This window comes from Papaver somniferum, unplaced genomic scaffold (genome assembly GCF_003573695.1).
Source record: "Papaver somniferum cultivar HN1 unplaced genomic scaffold, ASM357369v1 unplaced-scaffold_132, whole genome shotgun sequence".
Classification (NCBI taxonomy): Eukaryota; Viridiplantae; Streptophyta; class Magnoliopsida; order Ranunculales; family Papaveraceae; genus Papaver; species Papaver somniferum.
The window spans coordinates 6,384,276-6,399,847 of NW_020622381.1; the positions used below are offsets into that span (position 1 = coordinate 6,384,276).

The following is a 15,572-nucleotide window of genomic DNA, read 5'->3' on the forward strand; positions in this document are numbered from 1 at the left end:
ATAAAGAACAAATGCGTTCAATGATCGGAGGGGGTGAAATCTTATTGATCTGCTGTTATACGTTACAAAATGAGAAGAAAAAAGAAACAAATTATGGAAAAACAAAATGTAAGGGGAGGAAAAAAAAATACAAAACTTAACAATGATAAGCTACAGTATATATTTAAAAGAAAGAAAAAAAACTCCTAATCTTTCCTCCCTATGCCTTGCTGTTGAGAGAGAGAACAGTTTGGTTGCCATCTCAAAGGAAGACATTGGAGTTGACTCACACAATGTAGAACCCTGGGTGTAATAAGTTCCAATGGCATCTTGGATGCAATTCTTTGGATTCTCTACCAATTTCTCTATCTCCTGTTTAGATTAAGTAGCCGCAAATGAAACTATTTTTCACTTCTTGTATTAGCTTGGTTCAGGGGGGGCCAATTTCAAGCTGCGCATCCACTCGCATAAGCTAGGGTCATCAAAGTGAATGAAGCTACTCTTCAGCTTGGCTCTCTGTTCTACATTCAAAGATCGAAGCTGCGGGAATCTTGCTTCCTGCAATATGAAAATCCCAATCAATTCCTAGAGCTCAATACATACATGTATTTTAATTACCAAAGAAAAAAAATCAAATTGTAACAAAATCTACTTAGTTTTCATGAATTACAGTATAAGGAGCAATCTTTTTTTTTTTTTTAAAGGGTCTACATTACCTGCTCATAAGGAGGATCTTTGTGTGCTGGTATTAGTCGAGAAACAAAGTAACGAGCCTGAGAGCTACCCTCCTGTTACAACATCCAAACACATATAAGATACCGTTTGCCTTCATTGCATACTAAACTAGATGACAAAATAATATTTGAACAAGAAATAGATCAATAATGTAAACAAGTAGGGGAAAGAGAACAAACTTTGAATGCAAGGATTCGAGGAGCAGGAAACCGAAATTCAGAGAGCTCCTCTGCCAAGGTTCTGCAAGCTGCCAGAGCTGCTGCACTTTTACCTTCCTGAGCTGAAAGTTCAGCACCCTGAATAACAAGAGACAAAGTTTAATTGGACAGGAAAAGAACGTAATATGTAACTGGCGTCGCAGGATGAGAAGCCCAAAAGTGAAGAAAAGGAGAGAGAACACTTGTACGAAAGAACATAACAGGACAAAAATCTTATATATTTACCAAGGAATACTTCACCACATCCTGAAAGAATTAATACGCGAACTTTTCAAATATAACAGACGGTGAGCTACAACAGCGATACTTACCAACCATATGAAGACATCTGTCCCATGGTCAAGCACCACAGCTGCATCAGACTGCATAGCAAGGTCGTATGCAGGTAGTTCCTCAAAAGTACCGCCATCGCGATGCATCAGACAACGCGGTGCCACCATACAAAGGGACAAATCAAAAGATGCATTAAGGAACAAACTCCTCAGAACGGATCTTTCATCTTCATGACCAACAATACCCCCTAGAAGTGGGCCCCTTCTAAGGTGGAACAAGCTTTCTGGCAACAAGGAAAGCTCCTTGGGGAACCGATTAAGTTTAGAATTTGGTGCTAGGGTTCCAAATTTCAGAGCAATATCTCTAACTCTTTCATCTACCATTTTCCGCATATCCACTGCATCCGAGGAAGTTTTAGCTTGTAACAAAGTCCTTTTGGCAATAAGAACGGAAGCTACCTCATCTTGGACACTCTCAAGGTACGCTGAAACACTACCCACTGTTGGCAGTCTGACAGTAATCACTCTTGAAATTTCAGCTTGGTATATGTTCGAATATCGAACTACAAACTGAAAGTAAACACACTCACTCTTTATATCCCGCTTAGTTTCCATGGAAAGTGCAAAGCTCTGTGTTTCCTCAACACTTGGCATTTGGATACAAATAGAAGTGTCATTTTTGAAGGTCTCGTGAGTATCTAAATGTGCTTCTTCGCCAGGCCCTATAATTTGAGTTATATCTATATCATCTGAACCGCGTATTTCCAATAACCCATGGGATCCTGCAGCCCTCAAAGATGCTCTCTGCAAATTAACACCAAAAGCTTCACCAAAATCATCATTGAGAATAAGAACACCCCCTGAAGCTTTTGCGAGCGGCTGCAAAACAGGAACTCTTACAGGACATTGTCCGGCACATAGGATATCAACCACAGTGTCATGCTGATGAGCCCGGTGGCCCAGATCTTCCATCCACTTAATTGCTGTTTTCTCCATATAGGGATAATTCGGATGACTGAATGAATGAGGGACTGATCCAGGGCCATAAGTATTGGGCCCACCAGCACATACAATGATCCTGCAATTGCCTCCGGACCTTTTAACTATTCCTCGAGAAACTTCTGCTGCTGGACCTTGAATTAATGCTAGAGCAACTTCAACTGCTGTACCCAGACAGCGGTCTCTTGATGCTTCAGCCAACTTCAGTTTGTAAGGCCTCATAGATGAGAAGATCGTATGAGCAACTGGTAGTGAAGCATGAATGGATGACAAATATATGCCAGTTCCATAAATCAACGATTTCAACGATTCCTGAGACGGTGATTTCTCACCTGGAAGCACATCTGCAGATGCCATAGATCCCTCAGAGAAGTCGTAAATTGACACTGTCCTCCCATATGATAGAATTCCTATCCTCGAACTTTGGGGTAGGGAATCAACAAAAGCATGCAAAGAGCTCTGCAAATGTTGTAGGTGCGCTTCGTCTAAGCATTCATCAATCAGAAGAAAAATGGGTGCAGACATTCTTGAATCCGAAACTGGAACATATCCAGGTCTTTTGTTTCCAGTTTGAACAAAATCGACCAGCGGAGAGGACAATTCCGGCCAATTACGAAGGTCCTCCTTGCTTGGAGCTATGTATTCACCTTCACTTCCATTCAGTTTCCCACAAATAACACACTGCCACTGACCTGAGCCAATTAAAATCTTACAATACATATTCGCATACGCTCCACAGTTCTGGCATCGATGTGGATCACGTTGTACTACTTGAGGACCTGAGGAGATACCCCTTCCCGGAGAAACTAATGCTCCAAATCCCAGACTTGGCACATTGGCTTGCTTTTTATGTTTCAAAACCTGTGAAGCAGAAAAATTAATTCATGCAAGTAACTGCAGTTACATACTACAATATCCTTCAACATGCAACAAAAAGGAAGAAAAACAACCAAGGATACAGAAGAAGCTCAAATGCATACCACACACACACACACACCAGGCATATCCAAGATCGCCAAAAACTTAGGTAAGTAATAAGAACCACAGCGAAAGTTTTAGTTGAATACCTTATGAGCAGAAAATAGAACATATGGTGATTCTCCAACATGCGTAAACTCCTCTTCTATACCAGCAGAGGTCTGAGGCTGCAAGCCAACTGAACCATTTGAATAACGGGGAGAAGATGATGTAGGCAGCATTGAAGGTAAAGAGAAAGCAACTGGCTGAGGAGATGCGGGAGAAGTCCGAAAAGGCACAGCTGCTGGCCGAAGTGGTGACGAGAAAACAGGAGGACCAGGAGGTGTACTAAACTTAGAAGCAGGTGAATTTGCATTATTCACTGATGGTGACAGCATAGCAGGGGGTGTCTGGGTTGAGCTGGAAGGGTCATGCGGCGATCTTTGTGGAGAAAATCTTGGGGGAACGGGAGAGGAGAAGGCAAGAGGGGATGGTCTTCTCTCAGGCCGAGGTGTGGGTGTACTCGGATTGGGAGGAGGGGAATGTGTATGCGTAGGAGGAGGTGCTGGCGGTGGAGTAGCCATCAGTACAAAAACCAAATCAAACCTTCTTTAAATCCCTCAAGAACCTGTACACTAAAAATCAAAATTGAGTTTCATCAGTGCCTCTAACTCTCACATGAAAACCATTGCATGATCTTATCAGTACATAGGACTAGTCCACCCTAACAGTAAGAAACTTTGACAAGCTAAAACCCTACTAAAAAAACTGAATTCAGTTCTTCCGCCCAACAAAAGTCTAATCTTTCATTGAGTTCTAATCACAGTAACCAAACTAGATATAAGGAGTCAATCAAAACGAAATCACATTTTCTCTTTCACAATTAAAAATCACATGGTGGGGCATAATAAAAATCTCAACTTCAACTAGATTCATGCTATCTACGTTATTAGGGTTTACAAAAAAAAAAGATTTTTTTTTCTTTCAGTTTAATCTCAAAATTCAAATTCGATCTAAACCCAATACAAATTTAAAGACTTGGGTTGATCTCTAATCAAGAAACAATTCAATAAAGGATGTTAAAAATTCAAGTTTTGATTTTGATTTGGTGAAATTGGGAATTGAAATCAACAGTATAATAAGTAAAAGAAATAAAAGAAAGATTGATTCAGATCACATACCTATGAGAGGGGCGGGGAAAATAAAAAGGAAGCTTCAATTTTGTGTTTATATCTTGAGCTCTATTTCCCCTCTTGAAAGATAAAAAAAGGGGAAATGAGCAGAATAATTCTGGGAGAGAAAGAGAAATTGAAGAAAGACTTCAATTTTCTTTCCTTATTACAAAGTCTCTTTCTCTACAGTTGTAGATCTCCCCCAGTCCCGATTTCTAAATCAAAAATTAGCAATCATAGATTTTGTTTCCTAAAAGGAATTTGATAAAGCAACCCAAATCCTTTTGTAATAAACAACCCAAAGAAATTTTGTTCGAATTCTTACCTTTAGCCCTTGAGGCCGGTTCCTATGGATGCAGCAGATGAAAAATAGGCCATTTATGCACCCACTATGGAGCCTGCAAAGTGGTAAATATAAATTTACCATTTGGCCGATTGAGAAGAAGTTCTCCAAAAGAAAATGTTATCCGCGCGACCAGGTTATTGGAAAATGGGTTCAAATAGGGGATGAATTAAATTAAACAGAGAGAAATTGTTGTACACTTGATTTTCAAGGCTCGAATAGATTTCTTTCGATTACAACAGGTATGCGAAATAATGCCTTCAGGATACAATAAAAGCCCTACAATAGAGAAATTGGATTCAAGGTTTGCACCCCTTGACCCAATCAAGAACACAAGGAAAAGGTTTCTGATGATGCTTTAGAAAGAGAGAAAACAAGTTGAACTGATTGTGAAGAATGGGAGAATGCCTTCACTACTTATAGAGATCACTAACACTCGCTTCCAAAATCCATTAATGGTGACTTATGGGAGAGACGCGTTTGTTCAAGTTTGAATAGAAACTTCTAGGTTTTCCAAAGCCATTAATGGTGGCTACCCCCCCCCCCCCCAGATAGCGGCAAACAATCTTGAAAATATCCAACACAGGTTATTGTCGATGGCGATAAAATCAATATCGCTCAAAAATATTTTCTGCTATTTTATTAATATATGTTATACTTAGGGGATGTTTTCACACCACTTAACTATATTTCCTATTCCTTTTGTCCCAATTTGATTGAGGATTTAGTGTATTTCGTGCAGTTCGAGGAATGGAGAGATACGAATTCTTTCTATAATTCTTTCTATATACACCCTTGATAAAAATCTTCAAACATTAATTATTATTAATACTTTTAAAAAAAATGTTTCAAAAAGAACTTTAAAAGAATAAGATAATTCCAAGACAAATTATATGGGTGTTATTGGTAGTTTAATGGAAATATATGAAAACCTTCAAATATTGTGGGACTATAAAAAAATAACCTTAAACTGCCAACTAAACTGAACAGAGGGGTCTCAATCTTATGTTGTGGGGACACATCGTAATTGTACCTTTTATGATTTTATTAATATATTAGATAAACTTTATACATTTTAAGGTTTTATATTGTACAAAAATAGTAGTCATTGACCAAATGAACATCGGCTTTTAGAATTTCGCTCGTTACAAGCCTTTTAACATAGTGGCACAAATCATCTGCCAGTCAACCTGACTTGGCAAATGAAAAAATTTGCCCTTCACCATAGGACCTTGCTCTCGGTTGATTGCATGGTTATTGTCTATACGTGCCCCATTCGTGAACATATTCATAAAACTATCAAAGCCCTTGATACCCAAGTTTTATTTGTGAATATACCTAATTGCTCTAAACCATCTCGTCGCTCTCACGTCGCATGTTTCTAGGGGAATAAATTGAATAAAACGATGAATGAGAACTTTTTCCATATTTCATAAATAAAATATGAAAATACTTTTAATCATCAATCATTATAAAAGAAAAATTATAGCTGACGGATCAAGGATGTATGTTTTCTACTCCTTGTATTTAGGTAATTTGTAATCCTACATAGAAACTAGTTATTTCCCAGCCCGAGGTTGAGCTTTTGAGTTAGTCGGGGATTACGACCTCAGTGTTCAATTAGTCAGGATAGGCTCTGTCCATCAGGAACAACTCAGTGATTATTTCGTCCGGTCACAATAAGCATGTTTAGTTAGTCAGGCCATAGTAGCAGGAGCCTATAGCCCGATGCTAATGTTTTAATAACGGGTCATAGTAACTTGTTTAGTTAGTCGGGTCATAGTAGAGAGACCTACAACTCCTACTATTAGGAACAACCATAATATTTGGTTAATCTGTCATAGTAGCATGTTTAGTAAGTGGTGTCATAACTACAATTTTTCAAGCTACCTGTCTGGAAAGAAAAGATTTTTTTCTCAAAAGAACAACAACAAAGAGAAGAACGCATTGGTTGTCATATCCATGCACCCCGGAATCTTCAGTGTGTTACTGTTGCTCATGAGCCACTTTAAGATTATTCGCATATTGAAACGATGTTATTTGTATGAAAACTTACGTTTATCATGTTGCAAACCAAGCTCGACTTACATTTTTTTTGTTGGAAGTCGAAGTATTAAAGTCATAACAATAAAGAAAGTGATCATAACGCAATAGAGGTTTATCGTTTCTTGTAACTGAAAAGAAGTCAAACAAATGTAAGTCTTCCTAGTTTATACTGAACTCCTTGATATAATGCCAAAATTTACTATCGTTATAGTTCCTTGTATTGTGACCAAATATTCATGCAGTATTGTTTATCATGGGTTGTAATTGTATACACGAACTATAGATTGTTTCCTCCCAAAAACATGAGGTGATTTTTGTATACATTTTTAAGACCATGTTCTATCAGAAAAGAGGGAATTCCCACAAAATCCGATGTCGCGGTCATTTTATATGACGTGGAAATAAATAGCTCATATGGATAGAAGGGCGGGCATGTCTTAGTTTACCTACAGAAGATTAGGCAAAGGACAAAAAGATTTACCGTCGATGAACGGTTAGAGATAGCTATGACATTTTTTTTATAATTATTTAATGTAATATTTTCATTGTTTTATTCATTCATTATTTTATGCGTTGTTTTTATAATTATTTAATGTAATTATGGCTTATTTGTTGGTATTATCGTAATTTGTTTGATTAAATTAAACCAATTGAAAAGTAAGGTGGGTGGTGAATAGTCACAGACTGTTTTGTGATTCAGCTATCACTTCATCAAAGTTTGTCGATTGATTATTCAGCTGGTTTGCCCTATTTCCATATTCTCTTACCAAATTTCCTATATACAGGGTAGGGAATAAGAGCTTAGGAGAATTCCCGATCCTATATATGGTTACAAATACCTTATTGGACATGGTATAAGAATTGACAGCGAGACAAACTGGATATTTTTCATCTTCCAAATTGAAGACTATGATCCTATTGTCTTAGGGGTTAATATTACATAGGTGCAATCGATGAAGACACCCTTTTTCCTTAGGTAAATTTTCTAAAGGATGTATAATGTGAACACCATACGTGAAACACCCATACTTAATTTGAGAATTCATAAAAGATTTGATTTGATTTTCGATTATTCAAGATATTTGAAAACATATTTTTTAGTTACTTCATGTTTTCTCCAAATACTTAATGTAATTTGGATGTTCAAAAGTTCCTTGCATGTCTTTCTGGATTATATTGACCAACAAGAATGGTCGATTTGTTTATTGTTTGTTACGTTCTGTTTACACCAAATATAAATACATACTGAAATTATATCAAGTTATTTTTATGTTTAAAATTTACACAAAATTATGTTTATACTGTCGATATATATTTTAGAAAGTTCCAAATGGTTACATTTGCACTGTCTTCATACAGATCAGATAGAAACATACTGATTTCTTATTATGCCATGAAATTTTTAGCACAAAACTATTTGAATCAACAAGCAAACACATATTTTTTTTTGACATTACCTTTCATTTTCTTGATTCTCTAAACTAATGATCTAATAAATTGAATGTTGCACTTTTATTTAGTTCGGTTTTGAATAAGTATTATTTAGCCACATTGCATGGGTAAAGCAGTAAAATAGAATTCAACTTTATGAGTTTGTGGCTACATACGCTTTAATGTTTTCTGGTGAAACTTCCACCTTGATTTGTTTAGATCCTTGGAAAATAACATACCATGCATGCTAATTAACCTGGATAATTAAGGATTATTAACAACATGAGTGGGAGTGTAACCGCATTAAAATTGGAAATATTTGTATATTGTATAAGAACAAATTTTGGGAACAACTTTAAAAAGTTCAAGATGTCAGTAGTATTTTAGATTGTTCGCATCTATACATAATAATTAATCACGTTGATGAACACAAATGCTATCCAATCAGTTATTATGGGTATCGTGTTGATCATTATATTATTATTCGCAACATATAAAATAGGACATGCAGACATCATTCTAATTTCAAATAAACTAAGTGTATTACATATGTATGTAAATATCGATTGTCGACATGGATTCATATATCAATCTTATATTGTTCAAACATATAATGAAACCACAATTGAATTGAATGGAAGTGGTATTGGGGATTTAGTTCCACCAAGCCAGTGCATTGGAAAGTCTATGATGGGTGATCAATCTTTCAAGATCTACTCAGCTGTTAAGGATCGTGAAAAATGTAAGATTAAGTGTTATTTTGAGATGAGGGATTCAGGTGTATATCGTTGGAATTCGACAATAAGTAATTATGAACTTGTTCACAATTGGATTAAGAAGCCTTATTGTGGTCTACAACATATCTTATATATATATATATATATTTATATATATATATATTATTTGTTTATGGAAAAATATATTAATTGTTATATTGGTCATATATGATAGCAATACCCTTTGTATTGATTTACATATGAGTACGCAATGAAATTGCATAAAAAAATTTATTAGTTGTTTCTTTAGATTTATATTGTTGTATTTTATACGTACTATCATTCTTCTGTTATCTTTGATGTCTAGGGCTTAACCCGTGCCATAACGACATGGGAAAGGGTATGTATTTCAAATGTATCCATCGGTTCTTGCATATCATAATTGCTTGCGAAAATTCGATCCAAGTCTAAATATTTTTAATGCGTTGAATTATATCCTCTGACGCCGAAATTTCATGCTAGAAATTTTTAAAAAAAATATTATTATATTATTAAAACTAGGGCTTAACCCGTGCCATAACGACATGGGGAAGGATATGTATTTCAAATATATCCATCGGTTCTTGCATATCATAATTGCTTGCGAAAATTCGATCCAAGTCTAAATATTTTTAATGCGTTGGTTAATAAACATGTCTTAGCTTCAAATATTTTAATATTATGTTTGTACGTCATACAATCCATTAGGACAAACATAGTTAAATGTTAACCAACTCTTCAAAATCTTATGGGCATATGGGTAGTAGAACACTATTTCATTCACTTCTTCAAAACAAAGACTTGACTTAGTAGACTAAAAATCAAGATATAGTTTTGATCAACTAACATTGACAACAAGCTTGAGATAACAAAACTTGTAGGTTCAACCGAGCAATGCTCTAATAGTTACTACCGTGAATAAGCTTCACAAGCTTAAGATGAAGCTTCATTTTGCTCAATGACGCATCTTTAATCATACATCATGCGAAAAATGCGAGTGTTACATCATATTTATAAGTTAGGATCACTATAAACACCAATTGTTAGATATTATGTATGTTTTTCCCTATGAAACCATTTGAAAAGACAGAGGAACCAAGTACACTACCAACTATTTTGCAATAACATTTTCGCATCTTGTCAAAACAAAAGATTAACTTGGATATTATCTACAAAACCACCCAGGATACAAATTATGGGATCAATCCAAGATACTTGATTAACGTAAATATAATGCAGAAGTAAGTAAATGACACATACTCGCAATATTTTCTTATCCAGGAAAATTGTTTGGAAGGAAAATCCCTTGACTAAGTCCAGTTTTGGATACTCTCATAATTAAGACTCTGCACAAATTGACTACTCACAATTCTTTGTAGTCAAAACTGAATAATTAAACTACTCATAGTTACTCGTTTTCGCAAGTATCCTCGCGCCTACAACCAATATGGCCAACACATGAGAGCCACCTAACAGAATCCGATGTTAAATTTTTCTTACCCTTGTAAAGAATTTTGCAACTCAATTCCTTTAGGGCGTCTTACAAATAACAAGAAATCAAACTATTTTATGTCCGTTAAAATCCAATCGCTAATACATAAGATATTATATAATGATTTCAGTGTCAACGATCTTCCATTTATATCTACGATACCAAGATATATGGCAGATTCTAAATTCCTTTAATAAGATCAACCAAGATGTTGACTATCGAAATAATCAATCTTGATTATACAAGTTAGATTTTGCAAAGCAAATAACTTGTTGATATCTACAAGCTTTACAAATATCAAGATAAACAGCTTGTTTTCCCAAAAAAATGAAGTCACACAAATAGCCATGCCAAGATCAGATACAAAAAAGAACTTCAAGCCTTCAATCTTTGTAGTCTTCAATATTAACAACCCGCGTTCGATTTCACTAATGGTTTGTCTCATAGAATGAAGTTTATTAACATTGGAAAATCAACAGTTCCATCCCAACAAATATAGAATTACTTAGGTCTTCACTAGTTAATCTTCAAAGTCTTAAGTAACCTTATATCCGAAAATAATGACCATACAATAAACAAAACTTATTCAGCAAACAAACTATAGAAGTAACACAAAGGAATTTCAGAAATTTGGTGGAAATTTTTGAGAATTTTTTTGATGGTGGCGTGAGGGACAACTGGAATGACACCATGTTTCTCCACAATTAATTATTTATAACTAACAAAAGTTTTGATTACTATATGAAAAAGGGTGTTTTCTTTGTTCAATCAATATATGCATCTTATTCATTTTCTTCTCCAGATATCTCAAGTTGGGTTTAGAACGCATTTATATTTCATATAATAGATATATAAAACATTCAATCAAGTGATTTCAAATATCGGTTTTGGTTGAGATATGTGATTTTGATTTGGTAGGAGAAAGCTTCAATCATCAATTCCTCTCACAAACAAATTTCTCCTCAATCGCTTCTAGTTTCATTATAAGAACATGGATCAATAGCCTTAATCACAGTAACACCAACAATGGGCTTCCTTTATTTCTTAGGTTTAAACTGATCTAAACTATTTGATTTCAAAAATATCATTCAACATAAAAAGATTAATTTTCTGGATTTTCGGTTATATGGGCCTAGGAGTGTCCAAATATTGTTCGTCGGTCTCTACTCAAGTAGTTGTGGCCCATGAACCAAAGGACCGCAACCAGTCAATCATGTTATCCTATCAGCATCAAGATTAATGAAACCCCCAAAACATGCCCTAATCTGTACATAATTTTCAATTGAAATCATTTCCTATTTGTCTTGCCTCTCTTTGGCCTGGGGTGAATGAGAAATTAGATTTTTTAATATTAACCATTTCATATGTACTTGATCTGCAATACATCAAAACTTTAATTTTTAAGAACTTAGAACTACCAAGATCGATGATTTTTAGTTGCAGACAAAAAATTCCCTTATATTCTACATTACCAGAACTTTAGTTAGGTTAAAAACAGTTACCCACGGAGACACATGGCAACATTCTATTTGTCCCCCACACCCCCATCGAAATTTTCTCCTATCAAAACTTTTCACGAAATTTTTAGGCGGTGATCACCCACTAACAATTAAAGATTGGGGAAAACTCTAACAAAAAGAACATGGAAAATCACGCAAAATATAAAATTTTATTTATGCAACTAATTTTTGATGATACTAGAAAGATCTTACAAATTTTGACACAAAGCAATCCCTATCTATAGTGGATCAAACTCGCCCGATTTTATCGATGATGATGTAGATAAAATAAATTATTCGCAATTCTCCACATCTAGTCCAACGGAATCAACTGTTATTTCGCTGTTCACTCAACATTTTCGGAAATTTTTTCACTTATCTAGGGTTCTTAAATTCCTATGCGCTATTAGATTTTTATACACACAAATACCATTGAAAGTGTACTTAATTTAAATAATTTGTTTTTTTTGTAAGGTAAGCAAATAAATAAATGCCTTGTTTTAAACATTTTATAATACCGTGTCTTATAAAAATGAGTCCACATTAATCCTATTGGGAGTGTCGTATGCCCCAATGGGCCAATGATGGTCTTTGTGCTAAAGGTTCCCCATTAACCAAAGCCCCCTATGTTTAACAAGCTTAATTCTGTTCCAAATTAAGCTGAAACATATGCATAACAGCATGCACACCCAATTTATTTCTCCTGAATTGTTTTGTTGTTAAGAAAGTTAAGTTAGATTTAGCGAAACAATCCACGTTTCTTAATACTAGAGAAGTTATGTACATAACTTGCATGTTGATTAACTTCGTTAATTAAGGAACTATTAATGGAGTTATGAAAGTTATATGTCACAATATTAATATAAATATGTTAAGAATAAACACTCACAAGATAGAAAACTTAAGAATCAAAACTCAAAAGTATTTCCTTGTATTCTTCTACTTTTACTGACAAACGGATCGATGGGAACACCTATGTCTGTTCGGTTAGTTATTGTGTGTATCATGGTGATGGTTGTATCCTTATTCTCGTTACAAGAAACAGGAATGGCAGACAAAATTACAATTTCGAACAAAATGTTTAAAATTAATAAGATTGTAGGCATTCGTTGTGCAGAAGTTGGCGATCATTTCAATGGGAAGACCACTTTTATTGAACCATATAACGAAACTGTGATTGAAGTGAATTATAGCTCTGGTGATTTAGCTCTACCAACTGAGTGCAAAGGAACTTGGTTATATGCACTAAATTGGCAATATCATTTTATGGCTTACTCATCGTTTAAAGATCATGATAGGTGTAAGAATAAGTGTTACTTGGAGTTGAGATATTCAGGTGTATACAGTTGGAACTCAACCATTGGTGATTATCAACTTGTTCAAAAATGGCTTAGCAAAGGCAGAAAGCCTAAACCCATCAACACACGTATTTGATCAATTTTTTTTTAATAATCCTGTCAGTTTTATCTTTCTTACGAACACGACAACATCACTCCAGAGTGTTTTCTTATTTCATTTATATCCAAGATTTATCGGTAGCATCGGGTACGAAAAGAAAATGTTCTTCTGAGATGAGTTTCCTTGAGTTTGAGTTGGTTTATTTTTCTATTTTATTATAAGAAATTAAAGATGGTTATAAACTATAAATTCTACTGTGTATACTTGGAGAATTTCTGTCTAGATCTTGATTTCTAGCTAGTTCTTAAATATAATTGTTATTTTGCCACTGTTAAATGAATTCATGCATGCCTCATTAAAATAATAGGATTCTCTTTTTTAACAATAATTATTTTAATGAGGCATGCATGAATTCATGTCTCGTTAGTTATGGTAACCAAAACGGGGATATGGGCAAACTCATTGATGTAAAAATTCAGAAATACCTCCAATAAATTAAACTTATTACCTTATTACCATTTTTTAATTAAATATAATAAAAATAAATAAATATCTATTAACAAAACAGATTATCTCTTACATAGCAGGCAAGCGAGCAACAAGCTGCGTCGCAAGCTCTTTTTGGATTGCAAAACTTATCCTTTTAAAAACAAACTCTCTCAAACCGGGAGTCATGACATTACTATGCATGACTTTCTGGACTCTCTTGAGAAGTCCAACCGCCTTTGGATCCAAAAAACCGAAAGAATTTGTTGTGATCTATTATTCTTATCCTTCTCTTCTCCTTCATCAATCATGATGAAGATGATGAACAAAAAAAACCTGACCAAATCAAGAAATTGAAACAACTAAACAACCGGTTAATCTTCCATCCATAACTTTTATTAGATAAATTTCTTTTGATTACTTAAATACGTTAAAATGATCAAAATATGATTAAATTTGAGCTTCAGGAACTACTTATATCTACGAGTTCACTTAAGCCTAGGAATCCAATATTTTCCTTACTTACGACTGGAAAATGATGAATTCCTAGACGTAGGAGTGATTACGGCTGGGAATTCATCATTTACTCCTAATCGTAAGTTGACCAAAAATTCCAAAATGAATGTTTGTAGTTACGGATGGAATGAATACTAGTTTATTTATACTCGATTTTAGAATGAGTATTGCTTTATACTCGATTTCTAAAAGAGTATAAGATTGATACTGAATTTTAGAATGAGTATCACTTTATGCCCAATTTCAAAAAGAATATAAGTTCATACACGATGTATGTCACTCTATACCCGATGTTCATACTTTATTTATAATGAGTATAACTTTATACTAGATTTAAAAAAAAAGTATAAGTTCATACTCGATTTAAGACCGGGTATAAAAATGATACTAATTCATAGGTCGTTTATATTCATTTTATAAGTATCAGTATATACTCAATCTTAAAATGAGTTTAACAATATACTCATTTTCATATAGAGTACGTCCCATTACAGCTAAGAAATGCTAAATTCTTAGTCGTAAAGTAGGTACACGGTTGGGAAACTAGGAAATCCCAATCGTAAATACATGTTTACGGTTGGGGTATTCTAGCCGTATGTACTTCTGATCATCACAAAAAAAAGGAAAAAAAAAAGAGGTTGGGTTACGACAAGGTTTTCCCTGCCGTAACTTGTACAGCCATAAGTTGTTCTAAAAATAAAAAAAATAAAAATAGAAAAGCACTTACGGCTGGGAGTTATTTATTTCACCGCCATAAATTTTTGATTTCGTCTGGGTCGACAATATATCCCAACAGTAACCCCTAAAAAATCTAGAATTTATATTGATTTTTAGCGGATTTGAATCAACTAAATTGTAACTGGGACATGTTTATAAGGTTCTCTTGACTATTTTCAGGATACGTTTCATCACTTTCTTCAAAAGTTTTCAAAAAATTTCATCAAAATTCCCCTTCTGTTTCTTATAAATCCAAAGAAAAAAGTAAACAAAAGTTTTCAAAAGTTTAATATAATGATTAGTATAATCTTTTCACGATTCCAAATTTATGCACACCTCTAAAACCGGGATGCACGTTCCGGACGTCCCTATTCGACAAATTTTCGGTTATAAAACCAGTGTCTGGTATTTTTATTTTCTATTTTCCATATTATAGAAATTATTGAACAGAGAACCTTCTCTCTTCTTTTCGTCATTATCTCCACCGTAAGTCCATCAGTGAGTTCATCTTGTAAATGTCTAAAATGTAAGATTTTTTTTTCTTCAACCTCATTCTA

General features: G+C 34.4%; 1 protein-coding gene across 2 annotated transcripts; it reads right to left on the reverse strand.

The window, feature by feature from the left end:
* Positions 1–12: 12 nt before the first annotated feature.
* Positions 13–4,537, reverse strand: LOC113332759 (protein transport protein SEC23-1-like). 2 transcript variants are annotated; one of them, XM_026579277.1, is made up of 6 exons: positions 4,342–4,537; positions 3,271–3,788; positions 1,244–3,064; positions 894–1,010; positions 696–767; positions 13–537 (listed from the first exon to the last, which is right to left on the reverse strand). In XM_026579277.1, exons 2-6 carry the CDS (start codon positions 3,742–3,744, stop codon positions 400–402), a joined length of 2,622 nt encoding a protein of 873 aa, XP_026435062.1. In that variant the 5' UTR covers positions 3,745–3,788; positions 4,342–4,537; the 3' UTR covers positions 13–399. The 2 variants fall into 2 exon arrangements, with proteins under 2 accessions (XP_026435062.1, XP_026435061.1); XM_026579276.1 differs by having other exon boundaries at positions 3,271–3,795.
* Between the last annotated feature and the right edge of the window lie 11,035 nt (positions 4,538–15,572).